This window comes from Cucurbita pepo, chromosome LG06 (genome assembly GCF_002806865.2).
Source record: "Cucurbita pepo subsp. pepo cultivar mu-cu-16 chromosome LG06, ASM280686v2, whole genome shotgun sequence".
In the NCBI taxonomy this organism is placed as follows: Eukaryota; Viridiplantae; Streptophyta; class Magnoliopsida; order Cucurbitales; family Cucurbitaceae; genus Cucurbita; species Cucurbita pepo.
Genome location: NC_036643.1, coordinates 1648466 through 1663697, shown reverse-complemented (window position 1 = coordinate 1663697; position 15232 = coordinate 1648466). Strand labels below are relative to the sequence as shown.

The 15232-nt window shown below is 35.5% G+C and overlaps 1 protein-coding gene and 1 long non-coding RNA gene across 5 annotated transcripts; one reads left to right on the top strand and one right to left on the bottom strand.

Annotated features, from left to right (window-relative positions):
- Nucleotides 1-4672: 4672 nt before the first annotated feature.
- Nucleotides 4673-7222, top strand: LOC111797220. 4 transcript variants are annotated; one of them, XR_002815500.1, is made up of 5 exons: nt 4673-4790; nt 5508-5882; nt 6392-6521; nt 6603-6688; nt 6909-7222. It is a non-coding gene; the product is annotated as an uncharacterized LOC111797220 (long non-coding RNA). The 4 variants fall into 4 exon arrangements; XR_002815499.1 differs by having other exon boundaries at nt 5503-5882; XR_002815498.1 differs by having other exon boundaries at nt 4676-5583; nt 5763-5882.
- Nucleotides 6414-14537, bottom strand: LOC111797219 (transcription initiation factor TFIID subunit 5). The gene is made up of 20 exons (XM_023680170.1): nt 14241-14537; nt 12962-13043; nt 12794-12872; nt 12610-12707; nt 12459-12515; nt 12214-12301; nt 12003-12112; nt 11558-11665; nt 11254-11405; nt 11013-11123; nt 10852-10921; nt 10734-10773; nt 9898-10062; nt 9732-9808; nt 8956-9072; nt 8328-8593; nt 8143-8238; nt 7982-8057; nt 6874-7891; nt 6414-6729 (listed from the first exon to the last, which is right to left on the bottom strand). Exons 1-19 carry the CDS (start codon nt 14408-14410, stop codon nt 7829-7831), a joined length of 2025 nt encoding a protein of 674 aa, XP_023535938.1. The 5' UTR covers nt 14411-14537; the 3' UTR covers nt 6414-6729; nt 6874-7828.
- Nucleotides 14538-15232: the final 695 nt, after the last annotated feature.

Below are 15232 nucleotides of genomic sequence, written 5' to 3'. Positions count from 1 at the left end.
ATTCGGAAATATTTTATAATATTTATAAAAATATTTTTTAATGGTTAACCTAAAAAATATGATAAAAAGGAAATGGGCTATTGGGCGGGTAAGGTACATTATTTGGGCTTAGCCCACCAAACAAATGGTCCAAAAGGTCAACTTTAAATATATTATTTATTATTTATTACTGTTTTTTTTAATGGATATTTTGGTCGGGATTCGTTGACTTTGAATGTTTGTACTAAATTGACTTTGGATTGTTCCCACAAATATTGCTTCTTTACAATTTGCTGTCCTTCATGCTCCACTAAACAATGTCACCACTTACTTCTTTGACAATAAAAAGGTTTTAGTTGGAGGGTTAGTGGCCAAATCCGAACCCGAATAAGTAGTAAAAGTAATACCTCGAAACTAAATAAAAAGAAACGTGTCTAAGAACAGCTAATCTCGTCCTTATAGCTCTAAATTAGCCAATGTGGAACTCACTCCCTCTCAACAATCCTCATCTCTATCAAAGTACACTCTCCTGAGGCCTATGAAACCCTCGAACAAAGTTCATTCTCATGGTTTTGCTGTAATCTCGCCCTCTTGAATTGACATGCATAAGCTCTCATGGTTTTGCTCTGGGCTTCCCAAAAGACCTCGTACCAATGGAGATGTATTCATTACTTATAAACCCATGATCATTCCCTAAATTAGCCAATGTGGGACTCCCTCCCAATAATCCTCAACAATGTTTAGATGGTCTATCAACCTGTCGAGAAAATAAATCTCATCAAAGTTACAAGAAGGTCTGTGAACCTAACCTCTTGACAAAAACAAGCATGTCTAAAAACAGTTAATCTCGTCTCCACAAAAATGCGTTTAAATCCAGCAACAAATGTCTAGATGGCCTAGTTGAAAAGCCTCCAACATGTCGAGAGGACAAATCCCGTCAAAGTTACAAGAACGTCTATAAACCTAACCTCTTGATCGAGTCGGGAGAATAATATCTAAAACTAACCCTAAATATGTATTTTTAATAATGAAAGGTAAGGATGAAGATCATTTTGTCTATACCAAAAGGGTAATATAAGAGAGAGATGAATAGGACACCCCATAATTGATAGTGCTACAAATACTTTACTCTCCACTTCAATTCAAAGTACTTGTTTGGAGACCATGTGCTTCTCTTTCTGCCTTTCAATTTAAGATTCCCATATCACTCTCATCACTCAAAATAAAAAAAATATATATTTTTTTTTTATTAATATTTTGATTTTGTTTAATTAATTAAATATTAATTACAGTTGACTTCACATACTTAAAAATTAATTTTAAAAATGTAAATTTGAATAAAAAATTATATATGACAACATTATTTTTTATAATTAAATTATTTATTTTTGTAGGGTCAACTTTTGGTCAAAGGTGGGTGGTAGGTGGAAGCTGATGTCACATAGCATTAAGGAGAGAGAAAGGAAGTTAAAGGTAGGGTTGGGGAAGAAGGTTTGGCTCTAAATGACATATATATATATATATATATATATATATATATCGATATTTTAATCTTTTTATTTGGTATAATAATTATGAATTTAAAAAATTTATAAGAAAAAAAATTATCTAACATCATTAAAATAATCTATTTAGGAGCATTTTTATTTTAAGTGCTTTTGATTTGTAAGAACATTTTTACCGTAAATTTCAAACACGACCACTTCTAAAAATATTTACTGTATGGGTCGAGATTAAATTATTGACCTTTGAAATGATATAATAAGTAATTTTTGTGGACGGATTTAAACGATATTTCGAAATTTAGGAAAGGGTTAAAAGATGGGAAAGAAAAAGGGGAAAGTAAATATATAATGTTAAGGTTTATGATGTTGGAGGCATGATCCGACACATTCTCACATGGGGTTTGCCGATCCAATTCATTTCTCTTCCCACTTGTGAAGATTCCTAGACAAAGGATCCCATGGCCATGGACACCTCAAAATATTTTTTTAAATCTCAAATCATTTTTATATCGAATCAAATTAAAACCAAACATTATTACGACATATATATAGGGATAGAAACTCGAACCTATGACTTTTGCGAGGATGCTGACGTTTAAATTTAGAGTTCGACAATCTTTTTTGACATAGGAGAAAAGTATTCCCGAGATAAATATTGTGAGATTTCACATCGGTTGGAGGGGGAACGAAACATTCTTTATAAGGGTGTAGAAACCTCTCCCTAACAGATATGCTTTAAAACCGTGAGGCTAACGAGTCAAAACGGATAATATATGCTAGTAGTAGACTTGAGCTATTACGAATATATTTCTCACTAACCCCTTAATGTCTTTTCACACGTCTATTAGATTTGAACGTTGTTTGAATTAAGATGAGTATTAACCTTAAAAGATTGGTGTTGTGATGTCCGAGGGGAAGTGTAACGGCTCAGATCCATGCTAGCAGATATTGTCCTCTTTGGGCTTTCCCTTTCGGGCTTCCTCTCAAGGCTTTAAAACGTGTATGTTAGGGGAAGGTTTCCACACCCTTATAAATGGTGGTTTGTTCTCCTCCCCAACCAATGTGGGACATCACAATCCACCCCCTTTGGGACCCAACGTCCTCGCTGACACTCTTTCCTTCCTCCAATCGATGTGGGACCGCCTCCAAATCCACCCGCTTTGGGGTCCAGCGTCCTTACTAGCACACCGCCTCGTGTCTACCCCTCTTCGGGGAACAGCGAGAAGGTTGGCACATCGTCCAGTGTCTAGCTCTGATACCATTTGTAACAACCCAGATCCACCGCTATAAATGGTGATTTGTTCTCCTCTCCAACCAATGTGAGACATCACAGAAACTCGAAAGGGAAAGCCCAAAAAGACAATATCGACTAGCGGTGGATTTGGATTTGTGCAGTTACACGTGTATGTATTAAACACGTGAGAGAGAGAGAGAAATTTAGTTTGGTGACATAAAATGAATTGAGTAATAAAGGAGTGGTCCATGCATGGCAACCAACACTTAGTCCCTTAATAGAAAAGTGGGACTCAATGGGAATTAATAAAGGCTTTTATTTTTATTTTTATTTTTATTTTTATTTTTTTAATTCAACATAATATAATATTTTAATTTGTCCCTAGGAATAACCCTAAACCCAAAGGACTAACCTTTAAAGGTTGGAAAGGGCAAGAGAAGATGGGAGGGGAGGTTCCCTTAGCCATACATAGCCATTACCAAACACTTTCCTTCTCTTTCTTTCTTTAATTTCTTTATTCATCATAACAAAAGTGCCCTTGCTTTTAACCTTACCAAATTAAACATTGGTCCCCAAACCCTACTCTTTTTTTTCTTTTTTCTCGAGAATAGTTCTATTCAACGGTTTGAAAAGATACGGTGACCTCAAGAATTCGATCAACGTAATCGTCTAAGCCCACCACTAGCTTTGGCTCGTTACGTATCGTCATCAGCCTCACCGACGTAGATATTTTCCACACCCTTATAAACAATGTTTCACTCTCATCTCCAAGGATCTCACAATGTTATCAATTTATTTGAATTGGGTTTCTTCAAACAAATGAAAACTTTATGAATTAGGTTGGTTAGTTTGACCGCTTTGGCTCGTTACGTATCGTTGTCAACCTCATAGTCTTAAAACGCATCCAGAAAAGAGAGGTTTCCACACCCTTATAAGGAATGTTTCGTTCCCCCCTCCAACCGATTTGAGATCTCACAAGGTTATCAACTTATTTGAAGTGGGTTTTGTTCAAATAAATGAAAACTTTATGAATTAGGTCGGTTCATAAATTCCTCCCCGTTACGGATCGTCGTGAGTCTCACGAGGAGAGGTTTCCATGTACTTATAAGGAATGTTTCGTTCTCCTCTCCAACCGATATGGGATCTCACAAAGTTATCAACTTATTTGAAGTGGGTTTTGTTCAAATAAATGAAAACTTTATGAGTTCGGTCGGTTTATAGATTTCTCAGAAGATAGTTCGGGTCAAACCGAATCAACTCAAATTCATCTTATCCCGTGCTTTCTCTTCTCTCTCTATCACTCTCCCAATGGAGGGAGGCAATGAGCATCACAATTTGTTGTCGGGGAAATGAAGGTTGAGGAACCCATTTCATCCACACACACACACACAAAAAGCACCAACAAAATAGAAACACAACAAAAAAATACCCTAAAACAAAGAAAGAAGGAAACTGACTTCTCTCTTGACGCAGTCCCATCGAGCCCAATTCCCAACAAGACATAAAAACTCTCTAATGGTACAACCAAAATCCAACGGCAGGGATTCATTATCCATCTCTTACTCTCATTTCTTGTACCTTTCAAAGGACAACCCTGACTTGAACATGAAAATTTGAACATCTAACGTTGTTTAAAAGATAAATAACAATCAAATTTTTAATAATGGTGAGTCGAGATTCGTGACCGGTGTGTATTGGTAAGACGTTTTTTAGACCTATAAATGCATGATATGAAAATTTGAACTTCTAACCTTAAATGAGTGACGGGCTTCTTTATACCCTTAAATGGATGATTTGAAAATTTGAACTTTTAACGTTAAACCAGAGTTGTTTATACCATATGGGTAAATGAAAAAGCTTTTTAAAAAGATAAATAGTTATCCAATTGTTAATGATGATGAGTCGAGATTGGTGACAGGCTTTTTTAGACCCTTAAATGCATGATCCAACCACAACTTTTAGAAAGCTTTAAAATTTCTCTCTCCCCTCTCTTTGTATGAACTGATTGAATGCTTTGAAGAACATCAAGAACACAGTGTGATTGATAAGATGGCCAAAGCCCAAAGCTTTGTGTACTTTCTCTCGTCTCAAAAGCTTTCATTTTTTTTTTTTTTTTTTGTTTCTGTTTCTGTTTATGTTCTTCCAATGACCATTTTATGGCGAAATGTTGTATCTGCTTCATGTTTGTGACCATAATTATGCAAAAAAGAAGAAGAAAAGTTTGCTTTTTTGGTCATCTTTTTACCCAAAACCCTAATTTATTAAGAACATCCATATGGGTGTGTGAGAATTTTGATACTTTTTGACATTTTTGGCAAATTTCCTCATCTGGGTTTCTAGATTTTAGTGATTTGATTCGACCCATTTGGCCAAAATTTGATCTTTGATGTTGTTGTTGTTGTTCTCGAGGAATGGTGTTTGTAGAATCGAAGTTGACAGAAGAGAGTGAGCACACAGAGGCTTTTGGTATAATAATATGCCATTGCTCTTGCGTGCTCACTTCTCTGCCTGTCAGCTTCCATCGCCAATTCCTTCTTTTTTCCTCCCCAAATACTCAATTTTCTTCCTTTTTTTTTTGTCTAATTTTTGTTCATTGTTCATATATGCTTCAATTATGATGGTTCATGTGAGAATTGAGATGGGTTTTGTGATGTTGAGATGTAAATCAAATTTTTGGGCTCAATAATTCTCATTCAATTGGTTTTGATCTGAAAGTGGAAACCTAAGTCCATGTCTTGTTGTTGTTGTTCTTGTTCTTCTTTGGTTCTTTTGTTTGAGGTTTAGAACAGAAGCTAATGGGGGAGGATCTACAAAAGAAAAGCACAAGATGATTCATTTATGCAGGTTTTGTCAACAATGAAACTGGTAATTTTAAATGTTTTATGTTTTAAGACAGCCGTACGTCAATTGCAGTGACAAAAAAATATTATTAGTGGGATCTTTTTTTTTTCTTGCTTAATTTTGGAAATTAATTATGACTTCATTGACTGCTTATATATCTCCTTTTGTTTTGGTCTTGTTCATCATTTTCATTTTGGTTGGAGGTTGAATCTCGGACACATCGAGCTTGAATAACTATAGATTATATAAGTCAGGTCGTTTGAGAGATTGGCGTTTGTGGTATATATTACTAGTTACAGTCTACAAGCTTGTGCAAGCTCGAGGTATGTGATAAGCCTTCTCTATCAATGAAATAATGAATGATATATATATTTTTTTTTAGCTCAATAAGTATGAAGCAAGAGATCGAACATTCAACCGTATGGAATGTTTAATGTGCATCTTATTCATGTTGAAGAATGTTTTTTTGAACGTAAGTTAGAGTGATTTTTCATTTGAGCTTTATCCATCATCTTAAATAATAATCTTCCATAAATTAAGTATTAAACATTTCTTGAGCTATTGAGGTTTATCATGGCTTATTCATAGTCTTTCCTCACAAGAAAAATCAAGTACTTGAAAGATCTTGTGTGAAAGTTTGTTCTTTAATGGCGGAAGATTTTATGAATGCCGCAGTTGAATCGATAAGTATGTTTTGCTAAAATATTTTGTTATTAAGAAAGTTCTAATAATTTATTTGGGTATCACTCGAAGAGGTCAATTGGTAAACTGGAAGTCAAACGCACTACCATTGTATCACAGATCTCATGATAATGATATTTTCTTGATTCAGACTTATATGGTGGATAAGCAAGGACAATGAAATATCGATCCCTGAATAACGGATGGAGGTCATCTCAAACCCCCTCGCCCCATCTCAACGAGGATGAAACTGAAGGAGACGGGAATTAGTACATCAAATGGTAGAATCATACGACAAACACATTCTACGGATAAACCTTGAGAAAGGGTTCAATGAACTGATGTCTACTCTTCTAATGCAGGGCATTGAGTTGAGCATTCATCTAAAAAGGATTATTGATTTTTGGACTTCCACACTCAGATAAGTAGTAGCATTTGATCATAAAATGTAAGCCAACAACTTCCTTTGCCAGTTGCCTGTTGTGGATTCTGTGATGATCATAAAACGAAATATATTAGCATCCGACTCGATAATGTCAACGTAATTGTAACATTCCAAGCAGATCAGTTCTCATCTAAAAACAACAATTCCAGTCAACAGTTCGTCATTATAAGAATTCATGTTTGACATACATATATCTTTTGGTTGAATAATTGATGTGCTGCAGCCTGCCAAGGAGGAGCTCAAGAACCGAGAAGACGATGGAAGAACACATAATCTCATCGGTTCGTGCTAACATAATCACAGACATTAGAAGTATGGATGAAATTGCAGTATAAACAACCAATGAGAGTGAAGTTTGAAGCTCCAAACAAGAGAATAAGATGTGTAAACATATGATGTAATGTATGAAAATGGCCTATAAGTAGTAGGGCATCCAAAAGTGCACTGCTTTATACTTTATACTTACTGAGCTTTAGCAGTAAATGTGCACTGCCATCTCCAACCCTGATAAACAGTTAACATGAGAATCATTTCTTAGCTTGCCTCTACCAAGTCAGAATCTACTGTTCTAGATGGGCTTCCATGAACAGTTCAATTTTTCATGAATGCCAAATGAAGAACAAGACTAAAAGATACAGTACAATTTGAAACTGAAATGGCAGAAGTAGTAAAACAGATGCCATCAATTCAGGTATAATACTGTACTCTACCTTTATCAGCCTGTTCACTACCCTGAGTAACAGTGAAAGCTTGGCACTTTCTTATCTGTACTAACACTTTCTCGTCGTCTTTATCTATGCACTTGTTTTTCCCCCTTTTCAAAGACCCTATTGAACAAACAGTTCATATCCTTTTACACTTTTCTTATCTCAAAATTCTTTTTAGCTGCAAATTTTCTCGTCTTTATTCCCATTAACAGTACAATCATTTGTGGTGAGGTAAGCCCTGCAGGTACGAGTCATTTCACTTCAAAATTTGGAATGAACAGAATAATTCTTACATGGATAAGATAATGTCAAGACGTCCTTTTGCACAAAAAGTTTGGCTGGAAATGATACACTATTAAATTGCCAATAAATGGAACGTTAGAAAAGAGATCTTATCAGGAAAAGTTTATTAAATATGGACTACAAACGAAGAGTGTCAAGCCGTTGATGCACTTTTGGAGAGAGCCCCAGCTGCAAATAAGAGATTCCTCCGAGAGAACTGAATCAGAAAGAAGATATAATTATTTAGGGAAATGTTATGGGAAGAAATAAATTTTAAAAAATGCTAGTTTAGTCTGTCGATCGATACCCGCAAACTGTAAACTGGAGTTGATTTGGTTGGTAGAGTCTTCAAGGATCTAAGTCTATTGGCAGTTCCACTTTTGCTGTTAACGAGAACAGAGACGTTTAATATGCAAATGTTAAATAATTATAACTGAAACATCTTAAACTATTTTAGGAAGAACTCACTTTTCATCTGTTCTAGGTGGCTTTGTGCTTGAAGTTACGTCCCATAATTTCACTGTGCAATCGGCAGAGCCAGAGGCAAGGAGAGAGCCCTCACAACTGAAATGGAATATACATCAAATATTGGATAATTACTTGCGTGGATATTGGGTGAGGTGGGGAGGGGGTGGAATTTTTCTTTTATGTACCTGAAAGCAAGGCTCCAAACGCATGATGTGTGTCCAATCAAAGGTGTAACACAGCGACCAGTTGATAGGTCCCACATCATAATTGTACCATCTTCATCACCGGATGCCATGAACCGACCATCAGGTGACATTGCCAAAGACAGGATCATGCTCCTGTGACCGATGAAAATTCGAACACATTCCCCACTCTGGACATCCCACAATCTAACCGTTTTGTCACTCGACCCAGTTGCAATGTAGTTGCAGTTGGCATGCCATTGAACACACTGAAGATGTAAGATTTGTCATGGATCATATTATACCAGAAACACTAGGATCAGACAACAAAAAAGAGTTGATCTGGAAAAGCTTAAATATTTAATTCTTGAAGATGAGGTTTTAAACTACGGAAATCAGTGTAAAAACTTCCATCATTCAAGAGAGAGGGACCGATACAGAAGAAAACTAGTTACAAATAAGAACACAACTGAACGCAGGGAGAGAATAATGCTTAAATTTGAGGGGGAAAAGACAACACAGGTAGGAAGAAAAATGGTACTACTGTCTGCTCGAATATTCTAACGACCGCTCCCAACTTTATATATAAGCAATTAAAGATCAGAGAAGCAATAAAGAATGAACTGCTCACATCCACATCGGATAGATGTCCTGCCATGATCCTTAGAGGTTGAATTCTGTCCATAGACCAGATCCTTGCAGTTCGATCATGTGAACAACTAGCAAAATAATGTCCAACCGGACTAAACTGCACCAGGAAATTAAATATAACGACGAAATCTTTCACATTGCACAATATATCTAAAAGTAGAAAAGTCCAAGTACCACATGCAAATTAAAATGAAGTATAAACAGAAAAGTCTACTGAAGCTTGAGAAAAAAAAAAAAGTGAGCAACCTCTCTACTCATAAGAATTAAGAAACTAGAATTTGAAAACAAACAACAAAAGCGATAAGTAATGACATTAAAAATACAGGCACGACACCTTGAACAGACGGGACCAGCATTTGAAGGAATAAGTAGCAAGACAAAACTCTTTTAGATACGGTGTTCATCCCAGTAATAAACCATGTCCTGACCCAAGCAAAGCAAATGCCATTCACTTCAACTCATATATCTTAGAAATATATATATATATATTTAATGAACATTTTCTTGCTCTGTCCAAGACTTGATCGTTTAGAAAAATGCATCTGTGTTTCTTTGCTTGTGTTGTGACTTTTCACCTAGTGCTTTGGTTTTTTTCTTTAAATACTAGAAAAAGAAGTCAGAATCCAACCATAATCAAAAGTTGTGGGTATGTGTAGAGGCATTGCCAGACATTCCTTCTTCCTCTAACTAATACAGGTAACCTACATACCAGTTAACCTACGCCACAACCATAGATATCTGATATAAAATGTTTACCTGAACATCCCATACTGGGTAATTGTGACCTTTGTAGCAAACAAGACTGGCATTTAGTTTTGTGCTCCACAATCGAACTGCAGCAGGAAAACAGAAACTTTCAAAATCTAAAAAAAGAAAATCATAACCAAACTTCAAAGAAAATAGAGGGCCAGTACGATCATACTAGTTGTGTCTGCAGAGGATGAAAGAACAAAGTCCCCAATGGGACTGAAAGTGGCAGAGTGAACAGGCCCAGAATGACCTTGAAATAATGTATAAGACCTCTTCCCACTTGTATGCCCTGTAACTGGATCACTAGTAGACATGTCGTTTTCATCCTGCAAAACAGCTGATAGACGTGATAGTGAAAGTCAAATTCTCTTCTCAAATGTCTGAGCAAAGGAATTTATTAGAAAAAACAATTCATGATGATGATTAGTGTGACACCAAGAGGAAGCGAGCTGTTCTATTTGATAATGAAATCTGGGAAGGGGGAATGCTAAACAATTGGTGACTTAGCTCAAAGCTGGAATAATGAAACGACGAATCAATTCTCATGAAGTAGGAGATAAGAAATTCCTCAAGAATTAAGGAAAAGGGTGGAGGGAAAATCAGAAGCACTATAAAATTTTATACAACTTCAGTACATATTATGAAAAACCAGAAAGATCTCTACTGGCATTCCTTTACATAAAGAGTACACATGAAATATCAATAACATGATATCTTTAGTAATGAGTATAAACTTGACATTTGAGCATGAGTTTATATTCATAAATCTACACCAATTTACTAGGATAAACACAAATGCCTTGAAATAACCAAACCTAATCTGTGTTCCAGAGCCCCTGGCTATTGTTATATCACATGAATATTGAAATGAGCACCAACATACATGAAAAGGTTGTTATATATAATTTTTCTTAAAAGCATAAGATATTAACAGTATGATAATAAAAACTAAAAGCCAGAAACAGAAAAAACCGCCCATGGCAGCTCAACTTATTTTAACAGACTTACTATTGCCAGCCTGTTGTCCCAGCTTTGCCATGTCCCAAACCTGCAGAGAACCACCAAGATCTTTTAGGTGAGCAAATAATAATTAGGCCACCCTAAGAAACTTAAAAAGAAGACCTACCTTCAAAGAAGAGTCTGAAAATCCACCAGCAACTAAAGCTCCATCATGAGATATTGATGAACAGTTTAAACTACATCAGAATAAATGATATCAACTGCATGCGCATTGAGACTGAATAAACTGTTGACATAGCAGAAACAGAAAGAAAACTTGATGGATACCCGTTGTGTGTATTAATGAAGGTATAAAAGCTGACTGATGGCAGAGCAACAGAGCTCAACTGCACACGGTTTCTCAAGTCTTCAAGAATAGATTGTTCCACCTCTGTTGTACTGGAAGCAATCAACACGACAAATCAATAGCAAGGAAGAGCAGTGTGGCTGTAGTAGTACAGTAATCACTTAGCTAAGAGCTATATTTTATGACTGTAGCAACAAAATAACATATGATTCAAGAAAATACATTATAGGTAAAGCAAGCTCTGGCTTCACTCGTGGCGCCATAGATGCAGAATTAGCTTCAGCCCTCAGAGTTTTCCCAGGTGCACCGGCAGTCTTGTCCTTCTTGACCTTCTTAATTGAAGCACCTTGCTTTCCTCCCTCAGTTGTTCTTTTCTAAACAAGCAAATGAGGACATGCAACTCATGAGATTTTACAATAAACAATAATACGATGCAGATTTATAAAATAGTAGCAATTTAATACAACTTATAGATAAAAGACAGTATATCCGCTAAAGATAAGAAGCACAGAATCACCACAGGTACCTTATTCTCATCCACATCACCATCCTTGGTTTCTACCTCAGCCTTCTCAGAATCTGAAAGCAAACCAGCAGCTTTCTCCAAGCGTTCTTCTAAAGAATCTTCAAGTAACTATTACCAACATAAATTTAAATATAACAATCAAGGAATTTGAAATTGAAGAGGATGTCAAATCAGAAAAAATTAAAATGAAACAAAGGAAGAAGAGAGAAAAGAAAACCCATAAACAGCACATACAGACTGTTGCTGTAATTTACATTTTGACATAATTTTTAATTCTTTTAGAGAAAACTGAAGGATATCTTTCTACATTTTAAATTGAGAAAAGGACCAAAGATGTCACAGCTTATCAACAAAATAATAATAGAAAAAACCACAACCAAGCATAATTAATAAACCCAAAGATCAGAACGTATAGGCTAAGTAAGTTGGTAGTTTGCCCACCCACCCCCCATTGGACTTCTTTTTTATTTATCTGATTGGCAGTCTCCTGGGTGCTTCCCGAGAGTGTCACAAGTTCAGCATCATCAGATATTGAGCTAGGCTGACCAGGGAAAACTGCAAAACCAGATGAAGCTTATAATAGAGTCAGAAGATAAAACACTTACAACTTGCATAAAAGCTAGACGATCTGAAGCAAGTGTTAAAAGGAAACAGACCTTGGAAGTTGATACGCTCATTGATAATCCCAAGTATCACTGTGGTTTGGGTCTTATGAAGATATTGAAGTAGCATCTCATAGGAGTACTAAACAACATAATTGGAAAATAAAACCTTTCAGAAAATATAGTTTGATTAGTTCAGTTCTGTTCATGAGAGATGTAAAATGACCGATAGATAATCGAGCAAATGCATGATAATCATGAACATGATACTAAATAATGATTGAAAACCTAAGGATTACCTGGCATATTTTTATGTTAACTTTGCTCTGCCTTAGAGAATGAGCAAATTCCATCTCCTAGAAGATATTATCATCATAATGTCAAAACCAGTGCCATCGCCACAAAACAATGACAGGAACATAAGAAAGTCATTACTGGTTAACAACAAACCTCCAAATGAGAAGGAGATAGTACGCCTTCCAACTTTTGTAGATCTCGTAGGTGCAACATTTCATGGTCTTCACGGAACCTATTGAAAAAGGTTCGAGCTGGAAGATAACAAGCAAAATAATAAAAAATTAATCATACGTTTCTCCATTACATGAGACTGTAAAAGAAAGATTAGTTTGCAAACCTTCTTGAATATGTCCTTTAGCCACAAGATCCATGAAACAATGGATAAACACAGGATATAGCACACGAAGCAACTCATGCTGAAATGCAAGAATTAAAGTTCTCATTATCGGAATGAAAAGTTTAGAATGAATCATATATTCAAGGAAAAAATTAAACAACTACTTACCTTGTACAAATCTAGCGAGTTGTAAGCCCAGGACCTAAGCTTGCTATATCCTTCAAGGTATCTGGCTGGAATATTCTCTACTCTGGAAACAAAAACAATAAAGAGCAAAAAAAAAACTCTATAAATACTTCTGTTTAATAAAATACAATATGTTAATGAAAGAAGCAAATAAACAAGAATGAGGATGGCAACCATGACATAATTGCTATCCTTCTAAACCCAAAAGCGAAGAGAGATCTCAAAGAAAATTTCTAATTGCTACATAAATGAAAACATGTGTAATGAGAGTGTGTGTAGACTATGTTACATATACTAAGTGATTTGGAATTGGCTGCTTTAGATTTGGCTGTAGACTATGTTTGGCTTTCAACCTATTTATCTTTTTGGCAGCTTGTGATAGAGAGAGCTCAACGTAGAAACATATTTCCATATCAAAAGGAGGTAGGTACATTCTTATACAAGCTACCCTTTCTAGCATGCCTCCATACTACCTTAGTTTAAATGACCATCAAAGGTGGCCACATCTTTGGACAAATTCATTCCACATTCCTCTTGGAAAGGTTCAAAAGGAGATTTTGGCTTGCATAACGTCAGTTGGGAGATGAACCAATTATCCCATCTCTTGGGAGGCTTTGAGATTGGAAATTTCTGTTTGAAAATTCAGCACTCTTGGCTAAATGGATTTGGAGGTTTTGCATGGTTTGTGAAACAAAATAATATGGAACTATGTGGAATCATCCTATATTATTTTAGCTAAATGGATATGGAGATTTGGAGGTCCCACAAAGTTTATTAAAAAAAAAAGTCCAAATTCCAGGCTCCATCATGGACTCTCTCTAACTGTTACTAAACAGTAATCTTTTGTAATTTGCTTCTAAATGAAGTGGTTTCTTGTAAGCTCCTAATCCTCCGGAAAAGTACACGTAAATTGAGAATACGCTACCCCACAAGATATGATCAGCATTTTCGAGTACGTAGCTCTCAAGGGATTAACATTAGCTAGGGTACAAGTCTAGTCGTTATAATCAAAAGCATTTAAAATCAGTTCATCCTACAAGAAACCATTCGCTCTATTCTTAAACCCATCGTCCGTAACACTCCACAAAAAATTCTAGTTTACAACCATAGATCCTTAAAAAAAACATTTCAAACTTTATAATTTCTCAACATACAAAACAAACAAAGGTTCGACTGATTCAAAAGTTCGCACAACATAAGAACTAACAAAATGCAAATGAAAGTTCGTAATCGAGATGAATTACAAGAGGAGAGAAATTACTCGGAGAAGGAGAGCAAGCGCTTAGCGAAGTCGAGGTCAATGGAAGAGGCTGAAGAGGATGAATTAGTCTTGTTATGGCGTAGCTCATCCTGAAAAGCTTGTTCCGTTTCTTTGAAACCCTTCTTCTTCAAGTACGCTGACACAAAATTCGCTATCTGTTCTTCGTCCATTCTGCAACGTTCTGCAATTCACCTTCTCGCTCCACAAATTTGCCCCTTCCCGCACTTCTCCACGTCTCTCTCTCTCTCTCTCTCTCTCTCTCTCTCTCTCTCTCTCTCTGGAAGGAAACTGGGAGAGGAGGGAACTGTAACTGGACTGGGCGCGGGCTAGGAGTTTTATTAATGGGCCTGAAAATATCGGAAATTCTGAAAAATATCAAATATATTATGTAAAAATTAAAATTAGTTGAGATACTATATTGGATAAAAAAAATTCAACATTATGGAGTAATGTGAAATTACCAAAATCCTCTGATTAAAATTCATAATTACGAAAGTAGAATCTTAAATTCGTAATAGTGTAATTAAAAACAAATAAAAATACATTGGAGTTGGAGCTCAATGGACCTATCTCGGCCCATTTTTATGGGCTTCATTGTTCCAAATTTCGTTGGGCCCATCTAAGCCCACTCAAATAGTCCAATAATTATTATAAATAATGAAAAGGGAATATATATATATATATATATTTTTTTTTTTTTAATATATCAGATTTGAGTATATAATAAGAATAATATTGCAGTTTTTTTTAAATAATATGACAGTAATTTTGAAGGGTAGTTTTCGGATTTTAACCTGAAAAAGGGTAAATTAGTAATTTTCTTAGATAAATAGCTTTTTCCATCTTAAATCATAGTAATTTTTTAATTTTAAATATTTTTTAAATTAAAAGACATATTATGTGGAAGCTTGAAAATTTTCAATTTTGTAATTAAAAATAAAAACTAGACACTTAGCTAGTAATCAATAGGTTAGAGGTTTGAATCTCTAAAT